Below are 19,907 nucleotides of genomic sequence, written 5' to 3' on the forward strand. Positions count from 1 at the left end.
TGGTTACAGACATTCTTTACTCTCAGCCCTGCCTCCTTGCTTCAGACTTCTGTTCTGCAAAATTAGAATAAGCTTATGCACTGAAGAGGGTGGTGTCATATCAGCAAGCTAATCAGACTATGAATTTTTAGAGTTCTTCAATCTAAGCCAATTAGATATGGTTAAGAAATTTGAAAAACAGTTTAGATAGTCACTCAGTGGATGTTATTTGGGGTTATATAACCACAATACAAGCTATCAGAAGTTTTATGTGCTATGGTTGCATTACATCTAAACTTTATAATATTCTTGAAGTGCATTCTCATTTACATTTTTAAAATTCAAGTATCTTTTCCATTATTCCTTTTGTTGGAGGTAATGCCTTGAGATATCAAGATGAATAATGATGCAGTCTCCCTTAAACTTAAAGTACATTGAAATTGGGCATGATGGAGCCCACCTGAAATGCCAGCAGTAGGACAGCTGAAGCAGGCGGATCATGTGTGTGAGGCCAGCCTGGGCCACTGTAGAAAAACCATGTCTCAAAAAGAGTACCTTTACAAAATGTTTTCTGTTCCTCAATTTCATTAGTTTCTGAAATACTAAAGGAATCTTTTTACATATAATCTGATTATCTTTTAATCTATGAGATTTCTGATAACTACTTTTCAGCTTTGTTGGACATGTTATTTTTTAGTCTTTTATAATTTTAGTTCTGAAATATCTTGTTTCCTAGAGAGAAAAGTGAATCATGGTCTTAAAAGTTAGAAGAATGTAAAATTAATTGGGTCTTATTAACATGTGTTTCACAGTAGAAACTCTGGTGGTCTGACTCTGTGGTGTGGGTGGGACGGGGTCTTAAGTGACAAAAATACTAAAAAACAAAACAAAAACAAATCCCCTGAAAGGTGGAAATGAAAAAGCTTTCATCTATAATGGGAAAGTGAGAAGATGATCTTGTCTCTTTCAGACCAAAAAAGGCCTGCTTGACTTAAATGTAGATTGTTACGTATTGTAGAATTCATTTAATGACACATAATAATTCAGGTAAGATTAGTTCTATTACATATGAATGTTTTAGAATTATTTTTAAACAGTTACATACAAAGATTCATTTCAGAATGGTCATTCAAAAGCCTTTGTTCCCATTCTTGATGTCAACTTAATGTAAAAAATAATCACCCAGGACAAGGCATTTTTGTTAAAGGTAAATTCAGCATAAAATCCCAAACCTCTTCAATGTAGCTATAATTTCAGTTTTCCTCAAGAAGTAAAATGCAGACCTCTCATAACTTTCATGTGGTGAACATATTTGCTGCCTTTCAGATTTTATTGTCTTAAAATATGAACAATTTTGCTTACCTTTCCACAAAAATGCCAGCTTGAACAGCATGCACAATGCTTCGAAATTTTGGTTTTTCCTCAGGTTTCTTTTTCATCATCCCCATTTTCCGTGTAAAGGTGGAAGCCAACCAGTCCCGGACTTCTGATGGGACTGAGTCGGTCTGAATGTCGCTGAGTTCATCTTCAGTGTCCAGCAGTCTTCTACAAGCATGTGTACAAATTAAGCATTGGAAAAGGTGAAGAAAAACTAGCAATAAGAAAACAAGCATTGCAATGCATTTTAAAAATAGCATGTCACTCTAATTATTCTTAATATGAACTATTTGAAAAGTTCTTATTTTTTCAAATTTATTTCCTTCTGAAGGCAAGAACCAATACACAGGAGCACCCACAGCTTCCCAAATAGTGAAGTACCAAGAGGCATTAATGGTTAATTTCATTAATATACCATTCTAATAATGATTAAAACTAAGAAAAGATGGAGAAGATAATTCTGCTATTAAAGGAAGCAACTAGCGTGGAAAGGAAAAAGGGGGTGGAAGCTATCATCATTGTCTTACATTTAACAATCTTCTTAATATAGATAATACATGTTATTTGAATAGGCTTTGATGCCATCCACAGGCACTATTTCACTATTCTTCAAATTTTTAAGAAAATAATGACTTAAGTACTCTAAAGGAGTCTTTCCGATATCAACATCACAGATTTTAAAAAGTAAAAAAAATGTAAACAAAGGAAAATAAATGGATTATAATTGTCCTTTAGAATCCACGGAGAAGTGATTCTAGGACAACCCTCCACCATGACACCCAAATCCTAGCATGCTCAAGTCTCTTATAAAAAATGCAACATTTGCATATGACTTACAAATGTCCTCCTGTATACTTTAAATCATCTCTACATTACTTATAACACCTAACGCAATCTACATTCCACGTAAATAGCTACTATACTGTGCTGTTTGGGGAGTGATGAGCAGAAAGTCTGCACATGTTCAGTACAGACACAAGGTTGTTTTTTAAAAATATTTTTGATGAGTGGTTGGTAAAATCCATGGATATAGAACTCACAAATACAGACAGCCAACTGGATTTTGAAAGCTCATTTCAGGAGACTGAGACAGTCTAGGTGGAAGAAACACTTCCAGTTAGGAGCCTGTGTGGGGAGGTGGAGGCAGGAGATCACAGTCTATACAAAGGTAGTAAGATCCCATCTCAAAAACAAAAATACAAACAAAAGTGCAGAGTTTGTTGTTCAAGTGCTCAGCATGTGGAGAACCCTTGGTTCAATCCTCAATATTAAGAAAAAAAAGCAAAAAACAAATGAAAGAAAAGGATGGGCTTACAGCTGCTGGCCAATGCCAGGTATGGTGGTGCTGCCTGTAATCCCTTTTCTAAAGAGGTAGAGGCAGGAGGATCACAAGACTTAGGGTAGCCTGGGCTACATAGCAAGACCCTGTCTCAAAAGAAAAACAACAAAAAAAAGCCAACCAACACTGCTGGCAAAAATTCAACTGAGTTCCTGAAGTAGTAAGCAGGGACTTGAAATCTCTGCCTAGTCTCTCCTGAATAAATTCTAGGTAGATCAAGTTGACCATTCCGATGTTGTACAACTTGATCTACCTGACCAATGAATAGGGAACCAAGGAAGCCTCCTTATTTTAAGACCTGTCAGCCTCAAAATTCAAGGACTTACTGAAGGCCCGAAGTAGCTAAAATGAGTGAAAGACTCCCCACAGAATACAAAGATAGCTCTACAGAGTACCCAAGCTTTGCCGTCAGGAAGAACTCAGGCCGGCTCTGCCTGTCATGTGACTTGGTTACTTCCTTATCACAACAGGGATTAATAACTCAGGGCTCTTTTGGCACACCTTTAGCTTTGACTTTTGGGCTCCATTCATTTTTGGTAACTCTCTTTACACAGAATGAGGCCTAAAAGTTATGAGCTGATACAGGGAAGGTAACCAGTTGACAGTGTATGCTAAAGAAAGCTCAGGGACAATGTCCTATTACCCCAGAAAGGCAGCAACACATAAAGGGCAAAAACGATGAGGCCTGTCTCATGCACTAGTGTGGACCAAAGAGAGGCTCAAAAGATAATCCATGCGAGAACCACTCTTCCTGTCTCCTTAAGTGCCTTTTACTTGCTCTTGCTTTCCATATAAATCAGAAGTATGTCACTACTTATTTTCCATTTTATTAAATGACACTAATGCATTTGTGAAATACCTTTAGAACAAATAAACACAGTTTAAGTTCTGGAGTTACAAAACTACATGTACACAGGAAGATCAAAAAGACATATAGTCAAATATTAATGCTGATTCATACTCACTTTATGCTATTTTTAACTTTCTTTTGTTTCTTACATTTGGATGATTTTGATTTACCCTTAAAACACTGGGGCATTGTAATTCAAAGCAAAAATCTTTTTTTGCCTTTTTGCCCATTTAGGACTAGATTTCTTAGCTCATATTTTCAAGATACTATGCTACATGACTTCACAATTGCATCACTTTAGGATTCTGCCAGTTCTATTCTCTTTTATGCAGCGATCAAATAAAACCAGACAAGTGCACAGGAATCATTGTGGTGTAACATGGTGATGTCACTAGGTTCCAATTATTCCAAGCCACCTTGTGTGATCAGCTGATCTCAGTATACTGACAAACATACAGTAATGGTCACCAACTTCTCCTTCGCCAACGTATGTTGATGACTTTAAAGCTATATATCTTAATGTCAGAAATGATCCAAGATAGATCATCAAATATGACAAGATCAGGGTTGAAAGTCATCAGGATGCATTCGCTACTCAGGAATCTGGCAATTCTTAGTCACAACGTCTGAGCTTATTTGTTGAGAATGAGAGAACATATAACTTCAGGGGGAAAGTCTGATCTGGATTAATTAGTAGTTATAGAAATAAAAGGAGTGTGTAAAGAGAAAAGTCTGGAATAAGCTATTGTCTGACTAAGAAAAGCTGACCTGGAAAAGGCAACAAACACTTCTATAATGGTTAACTTGATTGATCAACATAGACAGGCTATGATGCCCAGTTGCTTGTTCAAACACCAGTCTAGGTATTTCTACAAAGATATCTTTTTACACATGATTAACATTTAAATCAGAAGATTTACCCTCCAAAACGTGGAAAGGGTCCAGTCCAATTAGTTGAAGGCCTTAAGAAAAAAGATAGTGATCCTCTGAAGATGCAGGGATTTGGTCTCCAGACTGCCTTAGGAGACTGCCTTAGGAGTCAAGACTACTACTGCTGGAATTTCCAGTTTTCTGACCTGCTTTGCTAGTCTCAAACCCCAATAATTCTTAAATCTGTCTCTGTTCCTCTTCCCCTTCTCTCTCACCATCATTCATGAATACTGTGTGATAGACATTACAAAATTGTTGTCAACCCAGGAAATGATGAAAAACTGACAACTCAAAATGCCCCCCATATGGATTTAAATTTTAAATGAAAGAGACTTTAAAGAGGGTGATATAATGGGCTTAGTTAGGAGAGGAAACATTACTTTAGATGTCAGGGAAGGTGTTATTTGAATGAAGATCTGGGGAGTGAGAAAGAATTAGACATTAGAAAGTCTGGGGGAATGACATTCTAACAAGTGCAAATGCCCTGAGGCAGGCTCAGTGTTGAGTTGTTTGAGGAACAGAGGTCACTGAAAGGAAAAGTCAGCTAATAACGAGCCTTAGAAGGATTTTTCATATCTACTATGTAATGTCTTAATGATTTCTATTTCTAAAAAACAAAAAAAATCTCATTGTAGATTTTTGAGCATAATTGTCTTTTATTTCAGAAGTTAATTTCTTTTCTAAAGCCTTAACTGATAATGAGTATTATATATCATTTTTCTTATAACATTATGTCCTTTTAACAGAAGGGTCAAAGTCTTAATGGCATTTTATTAACAGTTTTACAGGTTATGATTACTTTTTGTTTTTTATTTTGGGTCTCTTTTTCAAGAAAACAGATAAAGCCTTTAAAGGATCTCTTTAGTAATGTCTTTGCCCTTTTCCTGTGTGTTGACCTCATCTTTACAATTAAAGTATTTTACCTACCAAATGCTTTACTATGTGTTCAATAATTTCTTCTAATTTTGTCACTTTCAGTGTGGCTTTCTCCACTGGGGACTCTTGTTTTCCTCCTACACTCACTTACTGGGTTGTTTGCCCACTTTTTGCCTCCTTGGATTGCAAATATGTACTTCTTGAACCTTTCTGTCTTTGTACCAAATTTATTAACTTTTCCCCACATTTACATATGTACTTACAATGTATCTTAATTAGATTCTCCCCCTCCATACTTCTGCTTCATTCTATCTCCCCTTTTCTTAGTAAATTTCAACAAGTTTCATTGTTGTTCTATCATTGTATATTGTCCATATATTTGTATATGGTATCTGTGTTAGTCCCTTAGTCAATCAGTTAGTTAGTTAGTTAGCTAGTTAGTTAGTTAGCCAGTTAGTATGCTTTTAGCATGCAATTGTTCATCTTTGGGTGAGGTTATTTCTTACCTAAACAGAAGCTTAAAGGGAAGCCTTATCTTCATGCAGTAGACGAGATGGAAACCAGTCAGAATGTGAATATGTAAGAATGGGTCTGAATTTCTTCTCTCTTCAGCTGACAAAAATGGGCAGCTATAGGTCTGTTTCTCCAAGATTCTTTTCTGCTCCGCAGCATGGTTGCAAACTAGCCTATAAGTATCTTCACCCATCTATGCATCTATGTCTGCTACTCCATCCTATGTCATGGTGAGCTCTTCACAGCCAGTCAATATATTTTGACCTTTATATTCTAGATAAGGAGCTTCTGTCTTTGTCTATTATTATGAGTATCCCATTCTTGAAAGCTCTGTGCTCTGCCCTCCTTGCCAGAGAATCATAATATTGGGCACTTCTTCATTCAAAAAAAATTAGGCCAGGCACAGTAGCTTACACTTATAAATCTGAACTACTCACCCCCATTCCAGCCAATGACTGGGTGCAGTGCTAAACACCTGTCTTCCTAGCTACTCAAAGAAGCATAAATAGGAGGATTGCAATTCAGGCTGTCCTTGGCATAGAAAAAGACGTTATCTCAAAAATAACCAAAATAAAAAGGGCTGGTGGCATGGACCAAGTGGTAGAGAACCAGCCTAGTAAGCACAAGGTCCTGAGTTCAACCCCCATACCTCCCAAAAAAAAGACTTTATTAATTTTTATCATCATATATTAATCTTAATCGTTCAATAATTCTATAGATGCATACAGTACACTTTGAACAAATTCACCCCTTTTATTACTATATTCCCTTAACTCCTTCCTCTTTCCCTTTTTCAAACAGTATTTGGTGGCTTTCATTATGCTCTTCTTTTATGTATATGCATCAAAACATACTTTGATCCTCTTCACCACCCTACTATATTTCCTCTTCCCCCTTCCACTGATCCCTGCTCAGACAGTCCCCCTCAAACTCTTATGTCCCATTGTTATCATTGTCATCATTTATGTCTAGATAGATTCTATTTTTTAGGTTTACAGAATGGTTGAATGAATAGTGTGGAGAGTTCTCACACATGACATCTCTACCCCACCTCCACATGCCCCCTCTTATTGACCTCTTATGTTTCTGTGCTACATTTATTTCAACTGATGAGCCAATATTGTTTCATGATTACTAATTAAAGTCAGTAGTTTACATTAGGGCTCATTCTTTCTGTTGCACATTCTGTTGGTTTTGACAAAGGTATGACATGTCAGGGTAGTTCCACTGCCCTAAAAAAATTCCCTGTGCTCCACCTATTCATTACTTCTTCCTTCCTCCTTTCCAAGTCCCTGGCAACCACTTATCTTTTTAGGCTCCATAGTTGCATAGTTTTGCTTTTCCCAGATTATCATATAGCTGGAAACATACACTAAAAGACTATATCTTGTTAGATTGTCTTATTCCACTTAGTATATGCATTTAAATTTTTTTCCATGTCTTTTCATGGCTTCATAGTTCATTTTTTTATATTATATTATATGGAAGTACTATAGTTTTTGATGTATTCTAGTATTGAAGGGCATCTTAGATCCTTCCATGTTTTGGCAATTATGAAAAAGCTCCTATAAATATTCATGTGCAATTTTTTTCAATTCATTTGAGAAAATACCAAGAAATACAATGTCTGGGTGGTATGGTAAAATTTTGTTTAGTTTTGCAAAAAATCTGCCAAACTATCTTCCAAAGTGCTTTACCATTTTGCATTCTGACCAGCAACACAAGAGTGTGAGGCCAAGCCAGCAGCATCTCTTGCCTTGCCAGCTGCAGCATTCCTACCTGACTTTTTAGCTCTTGCCCCTGACCTCCATCAGTCTCTTCTTCCCTCTGCAGCCAGACCACCTTTTTTAAAGTATAAAGTAGACCATGTCAACACCTGCTTCATAAAGCCCTACAGGAGCCATGTCAAGCCAAGTCTCCAAATATGTCTATTAACCAGTTCCCCTGGGATTCATTTTGTTCATCAACCCTGACCTCCTTGTGGCATACAAAGTTGCCAAATTCACTTCTGCTTCCTGGGTGTTTGCACCTGCTGCTCTCTCTGCTTAGAAACTTCTACTAAAGACACTGAGATGGGTCATTTCCTCACTGCATTCAGATAGAGAGGGATTCTCTGCCACCCATAATGAACACCTTAATTCTGACTTTTTAATCTTGCTACACCCTTCTTAGCACTTCCCACTATTTGGTGTCACACCATATGGTACTGTTTTTTAAAACTCATTTAATACTTACGTTCTAGTGGACTGGACTATAAAGACTTTGAAAACAGAGTTGGTCTCTTTTGTACACTGTTATATTTCCCATATCTAAACTGATACAAGGCACAGAGTAGGGGATAAATATATCTATATATCTATCTAAATACACACATATATGTATATGCATCCATCAAACATATTGAAAATATCCAATCAGTTACAATATACTATTGTAACTGATTACCTTTGGATTTGGATGGAAATGGTAGAAGTTTTAGTTCAGAGTCCTGTGTCATTAGATTTATAAGAAATGATAGCACACCGGGAGAATACTTACTGTTGTGCATCATCACTTTCCTTGAATAAGGTTATTTTTTCCTTGAATAAGAACTTTAAATTATTTGAAACAAATGTTAGGAAAACATGTAAAGATGGTTCTCAACATATGATGGGGTTCCATCTTAATAAAACCGCTATTAAGTTGAAGACATCTTAAGCTGAAAATTCATTTACTACACCTAACCTACTGAACATCATAGATAAGCAAAACAGTACACTGTAGAAGCTCAGCTGCTCACTGTAGTGATCATGTGATTGATCAGGAGTTGGACTCACTGTCTTGCCCAGCTTCAGGTACTGCTTGGCATATCCTTAGTTAGGAGAAGACCAAAGCTCAAAATTAGAAGTGTAGTGTCTACTGAATGCTTACTGCTTTCCCATATATTTGATGTGGAGAAAACATCTTGATAATATTTTTAATTAAGGAAATAAAAACTTGTACATATTCTTTTCATACCTTTAGCCAAGGACCTCAGTGTTTCTGTCAAATACTAACTCAGGGTTTGAACTCAGGGCTTGCAAAGTAGGTACAATACCACTTGAGACACACCTCCAGTCTATTTGCTCTAGTTATTTTGGAGACAAGGGGTTAGCAAACTATTTGCCCAGGATGGCATTGAACCATGACCCTCTCAATCTCAGTTTCCCAAGAACCTAGAATTACAGGCTCAAGCTTCTTGTGTGTGATAAATACAACTCTTTTATATTCATATATTATCAAATAGAGTATGGTAAGAAATTCCTAAGGAATACATAAATAAGTTGTAGCAGACTCATTAGATAAATATTCCAGTTTGGAGAGAAAAAAGTTGAAAGAAGGATAATATGTAAATTTAAGCAAAGTTTAAAAAAACCCAAAACTATTGGCAGGTATTTCTGCTCATGCCTCCTACATTCTCCTTCCTTTGTTTTTGTTTGCAGCTCCTGCCTTGTACTCTGTGTCTTCCTCCCTCTTAGCTCCATGGAGTTTTTGAAGTGTCATTTCATCAGACTGGAACAAACACTACAACTTAATCCTGGACTTTCTATAGACAGAGTTATCATAAGCAATTTCTTATACTTATATTCTTATACATGGGAATATCTGGATACTCAGATTATGTTACTAAAACATATAAGACCATATTTCACCCTCATTTCATTTTTAAACATTTTTATTAGTATATAATAGTTGCACGTGAGGGTTTTGTTGTGATATTTCCTTATCTACATATATTGTATTCCAGTTTTGTTCATCCTCTCCTTCCATTATTCTTCCTCTTCTCCCACTCCCCTTCTTGAAACGACTTCAACAGGTTTCAATGTTCCATACTCATACATTATATAAAGTATATCACCCATATTTACCCTCCCTTACCTCTTCCTTTATTCTCCTCTTCCCACTAGGAGCCTCCCCTTAACATGACTTGTTTTACATTCTTGTCCTTCATTGTTTAAGTGTCTCTTTATTGTTCAGTGGAGTTTTACCTTGGTATTTGATAAATATGTGCAAGTAGGTTGATAAAATGGGTTCTCAAGTATTATATTTAGTTTTGCTTTCCATACATCCTATAGCCTGATTTTTCTTTATCCTGTTAGAAGGCAGAATGAGCATAATTGTTCACCTGTAAGGTGAGTGATTTTACTAGCTAGCATTTGTTGCCCTTAATGCAGAGAAACTAAAGCAGATACCTTAAAGCAACTGAGGCCAATAGGAAAAGGGGACCAGGAACTAGAGAAAAGGTTAGATTAAAAAGAATTAACCTAGAAGGTAACACCCACGCACAGGAAATCAATGTGAGTCAATGCCCTGTATAGCTATCCTTATCTCAACCAGCAAAACCCCTTGTTCCTTCCTATTATTGCTTATACTCTCTCTACAACAAAATTAGAGATAAGGGCAAAATAGTTTCTGCAGGGTATTGAGGGGGGGAGCGGGAGGGGATGGAGTGGGTGGTAAGGGAGGGGGTGGGGGCAGGGGGGAGAAATAAACCAAGCCTTGTATGCACATATGAATAATAAAAGAAAAATGAAAAAAAAAAAGTGAAGACTGCAAGTTTAAGAAACTTACAACATGAAAACATAATCATTGGTGTATTTTCCTTAGGAATTCTTAAAATGCACTATACAGAAATAATAAGGAGTATTTCTATAAAATGCCAATACTTTTGACCACTGAAAAATTCTTTCTCTATTACATTAGTCCTAATGGAGTCAAGAAAACATAAAGTGAGGGGCTTCTAGAGATGGCTATGTGTTAGTGAGGAAACTGATCCTAGGGAGCTATTTATATTCCAAACTTTCTCTTGAAATCAGATGACACATCTCCCAAAGGGCTTATATTTTGAATAAGAAAGTTTTCAGGGAAAGGGAAGTAAAGAAGGAGGCAACCACGGAAGGAGAGGTCATGGGATTTTGACTCTTACAATTATATGTCATTGAAAATATTTCTGTCCACAGTTGACTCTTGGAAAATAGTTATACCCAAGCACCCACACAGATATGGGGTATAAATGGTGCCCCCTGATTTTAAATATTCAAATGCAAGAGCTGGAAGTGACTAGGGGAAACTGACTTCTCCAGCTTGAAATTTTCTTTTTCTACCCTACCATTCATATAAAGGGCACATTATAACAGGAAACTAATTCATTCAATTCTGCCCTAACATTTGATGTACCTGGGCAGGAGCACATTTCTCCCAAACACTACATACGTAGTACTTTGAAGTACTAAGCTACTTGTTAGGTGAACAAACTATCACAAGTTCTATCTTCTACCTTTTAATAAGATTCACAGAAGGCTGACAAGTTGGGTCAGGGCTGGTACAGCTGGCTGCAGCTGCCCCACTGTACCTCCTGTGCAGTCTCTCACTTTATAGGCCTTACACAGAAGCAGGTGCACAACTTGGCCCCGAAGCATAATTTCCATCAGTCCATCTAGTCTTGAAAATAGATTCATCTGGGCTGATTTGTGGAACAGAGGGATGCAAACATGAAATGATGTCTTTTTTCTGGAGGAAAGACCTAACTCTTAAGCAAACTGGCCTGGGGACTTATGCATAGAGAATTCTGGGATCTCAGTGCCCAAAATATGGTAGAGTAGCACACTGAATAGGGCAGGAATATCTACAGTCCTAGAATCTGGAAAGGAGCGAGGGGCATTGGCTCCTGGGTTGTTCATGGTCTTGGAGACCTACTACCCCCTGGGAAATGCCACACCAAAAGAAGGCCATTGTTGGGGACTCCAAAGTGTCAGGTAGTATTCATGGAAACAGTTCCACTGACTGGGTGCTAAGGGAAGCACTGAATTCTTGTGTTGCAAGCATTTTCCACATGAAACCCTTTCAGGACAGTTGGGTGAATTAAGAGAGGCTCATCCATCTATAGTATGAATAATCTTCTGGAGTAAGTGTTACCCTCACAGGGAATCCACTAATGCTATTTGTTTGATTAACAATTAACACATGCCTGTGCTTTGAGTTGCCTATATCTTCTCTCCATTCCCCTCTCCCCAATTCCTCCCTAACAGTAATATAGTCCCTCACACAGCTTTCAGAACTATCTGAGGATAGAAAGTTAGCCAGATAATCTCTAGCTAACTTTATTGTTTATACTATGAACCAGATAAGAAGCCAAGCTTTAGCTCATTGAATACTCATAATACCACTATGAGGAAGATATAATTACTATCATTAGGCCTTAAGTGATTGCTCAGTCAAATAACCAGGAGTGGCCATGAAAAACTGTGAGCTCAAGTTTGTCTGCTGTTGGAGTCTGACTCCTTAAATGCTGATGTCTCCTTCACCTCAAATGTATGCTTTCCTTACAAAGTACCTTGACTACTTTTACATTCAGTCAATAATAATATCAGCATCCTGTCTTGAAATTTAGAATTAAAGATAATTAATCTTAAAAAAACCTTAAAGGTATTTGTTCCACCAGGGGTTTTTGGTTGGAGAAACCTTAGACTTATTTCCAAAGCTGGAATTTAAATCATTTTTCTTATGGAGAAATATTTCTGGATGGCAAAATTCCAGGGCACTTTAAAGTACAATAAATTCAATGTCAAGATAGAAAAGGGAAATGCCTTATCTATTATCAGTAACCTACTTCCTGAGTGCTAAATACATTGGAATTAATTCTTCCAAGCCACTACCAAAGCATGCTTCCATATTTATTATTTACTCCCTGTCTTGTTCCAAAAAGGATTTTAATTGACAGATTCACAAATTTGAAGGTTTTTTGCTTCCTAAAAACAGTTTCTTTCCTTTTACTGTGAACTTAACAACTTCAATCAATGCACTTTCTGGTTTGTTTATCTTCTTTTTTTTTTTAACTTTAAACAGTGAGAAGGTGACTACTGCATATCTTTACAACTAAAGCCATGAAGACTGAGCATTTGGATGGAGAAGTCAGATATTCTGACATTAGCTCAATTCCCAAGAAGCAAATCTTGACTAAAGTCAAGTTGGCTAAGGAGAATGTTGATGTCGGGGATAGCTTTCTACAAGTGAAGGCCTAGGAAGGACTTGGTGTCCTTGCTGTACCCACCCAAGGAAGCAGAGGCCAAGGCAGAGGGAGATCCTATCCCCTAGGACAGGCATGTCCCCAGGAATGTTGGGCAAGGACTCTGAGAAGGAGTCAAGTTGCTTGAAGAGCTGAGCTCAAGATAGTGTTTTTGGAGTATGTTGGGGACGGATATGGAGGAAATGGGTGAAGTAGAAAACTGCCCTAGGCCTTGCTGTTGATTCTTGGTTTCCCACCAAGAAGTCTTCTTGATTCAAAAATATCTTTGAAAATATTCCATTAGGCAGAAAACTGTTCCACTAATTGCCAAATCTTTGATTAATAAGTATCCTCTGTGGTTAAAAAACTGCCTTTGGAGTCAGACGCCTGGCTTCATCACTAACTGCTGTGTAATTTTGGAAAAAAGCTTTATCTGTAGGTCTCTATTCTATTGTTAGACAAGACAGATGCTAATAACAGTCTCCCTATTGGTACACGTGTGAGAACTGAGTTGATAAATGCACAGAAGCATTTGAAACAGTGTCTGTCACACAGTCAGCCCTTGGTGGACCCCTAGCTATTTACATATCTGCATGAACTACTCTAAGCAGATTTCCTGTTTCTTTTTTTTTTTTTTTTTTTATTTATTTATTTTTTTTTTTCATTTTTCTTTTATTATTCATATGTGCATACAAGGCTTGGTTTATTTCTCCCCCCTGCCCCCACCCCCTCCCTTACCACCCACTCCACCCCCTCCCGCTCCCCCCCTCAATACCCAGCAGAAACTATTTTGCCCTTATCTCTAATTTTGTTGTAGAGAGAGTATAAGCAATAATAGGAAGGAACAAGGGGTTTTGCTGGTTGAGATAAAGATAGCTATACAGGGCATTGACTCACATTGATTTCCTGTGCGTGGGTGTTACCTTCTAGGTTAATTCTTTTTGATCTAACCTTTTCTCTAGTACCTGGTCCCCTTTTCCTATTGGCCTCAGTTGCTTTAAGGTAAGCAGATTTCCTGTTTCTGACATGTAGAAAAGCAAGGGAATCATGGTTTTGGGAGTGAAGCATGGTGGGAAGAAGGGGGTTAAAGCAGACTTTGGGGAGCCAAAGTATAAAGTAAAGATTCTATGGGATGTGAAGAGGCAGAGGAAGAAATCTCCAAAAATATTTTTTGCCTACATTAAAAATTTATCTACCAGAATAAGGAAATTTATACAGGCAGAAAGTAGAACAGAGGGTACTAGTTGAATAGAGATACTAGGATAAGGAGGGGGGAAATGAATGTATCATTTAATGGGTACAAAGTTTCTGTTTAGATTATGAAAAAATTCTGGGTGTGGGAGATGGTAATGATTGCATAGCATCGTAAATGTACTTTCTACTGAATTGTGTACTTAAAATGGTTAAAATGGCAAGTTTCATGTTATGTGTATTTTATCACAGTAAAACAATACTTACCTAGTATTGCTCTGATTCCCACCCCACTTTCAAGAGGAAAGGAATGCTGTTTTATCTTCTAGTAAGGGAAATGTGACATAAGAGAAGGGTACTCCATGCTCTATCTATTTGTGTCTTTCCCAGACTGCCAAGAGCCATAGGTTGGAGAAAAAGTGTGTGAATGCAGCCACAGATGATGCTTAAAGATGCTTATGGCTTTTCAGACCTGTGAGAGATGACCAACCACACATCAAATGACATATTTTGCCTCCCCTGTGCCCAAAATTTGCTGTAAGGCATTACTAATCTCTAACTCAGCACCCCTTGCTCATTGTCCCTATCCCATGGGGAAATTTCCTAGCGGTTAGGGGAGGCATTCCAGTGCAATGTCATCGCACATACAACTTTGGGCAATACCTAAATTACACTCTTTTGATAACACATTAAATTTCTGAGAATCAAATTTCTCTCTGCATCTCTCTTTTTTGTAGCCTTATTGTGACAACCTTTAACTGAGTAGTTCTCAAAGTGTGGTCCTTGACCAGCAGAATGAACATCACCTAAGAACAATTTAGGAATGGAAACTCAAGGACTCTAACAAAGACCTATTAAATCATAAATTTTGTGAGTGGAACCCAGAACACTGTTTTAACAAGCCCTCCAAGTGGATTCTGTTGAACACTGATGTTTGAAAACCACTGCTCTTCCCATTTACAACTTGACAAATTGGTGGAAGCTCTCTGGTAGGAAAATAAGATTTAATTTTCTTCTGTAACATGAACTTAGAGGAGAGGTACTGCTTATTTGCATATGCCCATTGTTTTACTGACAGTGATGGACAGTGTCTGAGACTTACATGGAAAGGGACAAATTGAAGAATTCCTTGACGGTAACTTTATTAATGAATCATTTATATTAATTTACAAATGGGAATTATTTGTAGGATATTTGATTGCAAAATACAAAATCTGATTTTCAGCTGAGAGGGGGGTAATGAATACTAAACTAGGTATATTAAGGAAGATAAGGAATTTATTTTCTTCTAAACCCATAAGAAATAGTGGAGATGATGGCAACAGAAAGTTAGCAGTAATCAACCACATAGCAAAATAGTCATCAGATATAGCACATCCTTCATAAAGATTTATTGGATGAATACATAAAAATATAAAAGCATAAACAGAGAGTCTATGGTCTTAGAGTGTTAAAAAATATTCAGGTATTTTCAGTAGTTAGGTAACAGTCTAAATGAGGAATAAAGTCACTTTTGTTTGTTATTTTTAATGTATTTGTTTTATATGTTAACATTTTCAGTCAGATTCTGCTTCATGTGTGAAAAAATGATATAAAAATTAAAATATTCCCTATTAAGCTGTGCCCCTTGTCTATATAGATAGTATGATTTCATTCACCAACTCAAGTTATATATGACACACAATGACTTGAGGTGTAAAAAAAAATATTTCCTTGGTTTTGAGTTCCAAACTCTGAATTCAATAGGAAGAAAATTCCAGGCAAAGAAACTAGAAACTAGAACAATATGTCACAACAAACTAGGAACTTTGTCAGAACAAAGTTTCCATTCCTGAGATTAGTAAAAGATGCTGTAAACTAATGAGGAGTGAGGAAGGAAAGTAGGAAAGAACTTGAGAAGGGACATTGAATCTAGTCTGACCTCCTAACAAGAACAAATCATAAGGAGGGTGATACCACATGCCAAGTAAATTTCCAGGACCTCAAAGCAGGAGCTGACTACATGCTTTACTCTACCTGCAACTCCCGTCCTTTGTTGGAACCTGGAGGACAGTGAGGTTCCAGCGGGTATAGGCATATAGACTGAGACAGCCTCATGAGATGGCTGGCTCAGATTGGCCTGATGGAAATGACACAAGAGAAAAGAGATGTACAGCAGACAGAGGCAAAAATATTTAGGATCTAGGCTTGCTGATGGAATAAAGAAAGAAAGTAATGAGGAAATTTCCTTTTACTTAAGGGAAAATACTATCTGATTTCTAATACTTGATATAAACCCAAAACCACCCATGTTGGTTGACTGTATCATAGAATTAATGTATTTTGTGGGCTATCTTGAAATTTAATCAATCTAGTACTTTGTTTTATGGGGAAGTAGACTGTGAATTCTAAGGAGCTAACCTAGAAGTGAAACATTTGTGTTTGGAATTATTTCTAGGATAAAGCAATTTCCTGGAAACATTAGAAATTAAGAGCATAGGTTTGGAGAAAGGAAGCCCTATATGACTGTAAGTATAGTCAGTAACATAAAAACTGAACCAAAGTGACTTAAAACAGAAAATTTGTTATTTTCCTTAAGAAAATAATTAAAGTTAATTTGAGTTAAGTAAGGGATTTTTTTAAAAAGTCAGTATATCAACAAGATCATTAAGGACTTGGGTTTCTTTCATCTTTCTGTATTATCAACCTTCAAATCAGGCTTGGCTTTATGCTGTAGTGAGATGGCTTTTTCAGTTTCAATCATCATACTCATATACAAAAACACCCTTTTCTATGGACAACAAACCTCAAATTCAAAATTTCACAATAGTGAGATCTTATTTAATATATGGAGCAATTTTTTTTGAGACCTTTCTCAAAAGATCTGGTCAGACTTTTTTTTTTTTTTGTCCTTTTTCACTAGTGAGGCTGTTTCTGAAAGTTTGTAGACAGTAATATACCACAGATGGACAGAAAATATAAAAACCAATCAAAAGTAGTGTGATTTTTTCTAAGCCTGGTTTTCACACTTCATTTTCAGGGTGAGAACAGCCTACAAACAGAGCACTCTAAACAGCTACCTCCCTGCAACTCCCACCACAAAATAAAATTCATAAAAATCATAATTTGCTTTGTAATGATTCACTGAGCTTCAGCAATATCTTAGCACATTTCCCTCAAACTCATTTCTTCAGCATCTCCTACACATGGAAACAATCTAAAAGATACAAGAGTTCATATTCTTAAATGTTATCCCACTAAGCAAATAATAAGCAACTCCCTCCTGCCACCATCCTGTGGTCACGAGAGGTTACTTACAAGCAGGTCCTTACAAGGGGACTTTGGCATCATGGGTAAGACCACAGAATTCCAGAACAGAAATGGACTGGGACTTTGTCTAGCATGTGAGAAAAGCAATTACTAAAGAATAAAAGCAACTCTTGCCCACAGGCTAATCATGCCTTGGAGTGAAGCCAGGGAAGGAGTTGCTGAACTTCCAGCCATGGAATTTTCTCAATGTCCCACACAGACCTAACCCAGGTCTCCTTGCTTGTGATAGTAACATAAACATTTTAATCTTCACAGTAACTTTTTTTTTTTTTTTTAGGGAGCCACTCTCCATTCTCAATTTGTAAGCAAGTGATTTAAGTAGAATTGACCTTGTACCTGTCTCATGGGATGCTTGACCCTGAACTTGTATATCCAATTCCCCTGGTCACAATGACTGATGTATAAGCAAGTTATCCAACTAGAGCCAATGATACATAAAGATTATTTTGTTGGCTCCTGAGGGAAAGAAAACCTTTTAATTCCTACTGGATTTGACAGTTTGAAGATGTAACACTTAGATGTAGCAAGATGCCACCATCTTACTATAATTCAAAATATCAGAAGAGATCATTCCAGAGAAAGCAAAAGAGAGATTGATCTGTTGACATCATTTGTGCCTGTAGCCAGCACTAGCCATTAATATTAACCATTTTGTTCAAGCTGGCTTGGTTGAGTTTCCTGTCACATTTGAAATATTTGTAGAAGCTATCCCTTCCTTCAGTTCTTTTCTATTTTCCATCTTTACCAATCTCACTGAAATGTCAAAGGAGCACATATGAGTCAATGGCATCATAATGTGAAGGCTGAAGTGATTAACCACTAAGACCTTGCTCTCTTGTCACATTGATCCCTGAGTTTTGCAACCCATTCACACTTTGACCATGATTACTGTAGATTGTTATCCATGCTGAGCAGCTGAGTTTAAAGTCAAATGCTATCTAATCTTTCTGATTTGGCAGTGCTACTCAGGTTTGTTTATTTGAGGATCTTTTGCAGTGTGCTAGTTAGCTCCATGGTCATCTATACTTTACACCTATGCTCTGCTATGTTTCTCTTTTCCTGGATAACTTCTTGACCTAATCTTTCTGAGACATCTTTTTCTTTTGTTTCAGATCTTTGACTCTTTATCTCCATGCTACAGACATTAGTCATCCTAAAAACAACATAAATAAAACCATACAGAAACCTTCGTCAATTATATGTCCTCATGAATAGATTTTTCTATTTCTATTTGTTATACACTGGTAAATTCTTAGAAAATAGTTTATGCTAATTTCTTCATGAAGTCATTCCTCATTATTTCCTTATACTACCTTAATATGGCTACCCTGTTTTTCTCTTTTCTGAAACTGTACTTCAGAATTTTCCTACTTATCAAGGCTCTCCCTATGACATTTGATTTATCCTTTTAAAGTAACCCTGCTCTCTGCTAATCTGCCACACCAATTCTTCAGGTACGCCTCCTGCTTCTGAACCTATTCTAATTCTCCTCTTTGATAGCTCCATGCCTAACCTTAAGCACCTGCAATTTCCTTAGCTCCCTACCTGTCCTTAACTATCCTCCTACTCCACACATCTAGTTAGCATTTTCATCCCTCACCCTTGACTGCAATCACAGTGCAATATAGCAATCCATTTTGATATGAAACTCCAAGGGTTTTTATTTTAAAATTTTTTTAATGGTTGGAAGTAGGAACATTTGACATTTGAAAAGCCAAAAAAATCATCTTATTCTACAAAGGTTTTATTTTACCTTCTGTGAAGACTGCTCTTTTGTCTCATGAAAAATCTTGTGAATAGGTCTCTTAGTTACTCTAAAATAAAATGAAAGGTCTATTCTGGCATACAGAAGATTGAGACAATGGGATTCCAAGAGGCTTAACTTCTCTAAACAGTAAGATAGAAGTTATCTTCATTGTGAGCATAGCTGCATCACTGTGTCCTTTAGAAATCTGTCCTTTCTTTCTAAATATGAGATTGCACACGCTTTGAGCATAGGTGTTGATTTTGGAAGATGAATGTCTAACTTCACATTTATCTTGACAGCCCCTTCCTTTATTTTGGCCTTGGAGCTTGAGATCCAGAATGAATAGTAGGAAAACATGTTCACAGGATTTCCACAGGGAATGGTAAACTGGGTTCTGTGACATGAACATCAGATCACAGAGGATGCACAGGATTGCTGAAAAGGGTGTCCCTATGAAAGGGTTTGAATTTTGGATTCTGAATCATCTATCAGTAAGGTCTTACTGTAGTTACACCTGATTTTAGCTTCTGATTGGGGAACTGGAGGAAGGGAGTCAGCTCATGCATCCCTGTATTTATCTGGATTTGAGGCAAAAATATGTGAGTGCACAGGAACAATTCAGCAGTTAGGAGCAATCATTGGCTGCAGAGGAAAGTAAGTTACCACAGATTAGTGAGATAAGTGAACTTTCACTGAATATTTTCAGAATCTCTAAGATTTTGAGAACCAGAGCCTGGTAACTGTGTAAGACTTAAAACTTTATTCCCAAAAG

At 37.0% G+C, this 19,907-nt stretch overlaps 1 protein-coding gene across 4 annotated transcripts in view; it reads right to left on the reverse strand.

Annotated features, from left to right (window-relative positions):
* Positions 1–19,907, reverse strand: part of Pde1a (phosphodiesterase 1A) — a 337,665-nt gene that overhangs the window by 58,509 nt on the left and 259,249 nt on the right. For all 4 annotated transcript variants that reach the window (XM_074071221.1, XM_074071220.1, XM_074071219.1 and 1 more), the window contains one exon: positions 1,342–1,524. In XM_074071221.1, coding sequence (XP_073927322.1) covers positions 1,342–1,524 — 183 coding nt within the window. The remainder of the gene's footprint in view (positions 1–1,341; positions 1,525–19,907) is intronic.

This window comes from Castor canadensis, chromosome 4, assembly GCF_047511655.1.
Source record: "Castor canadensis chromosome 4, mCasCan1.hap1v2, whole genome shotgun sequence".
NCBI lineage: Eukaryota > Metazoa > Chordata > Mammalia > Rodentia > Castoridae > Castor > Castor canadensis.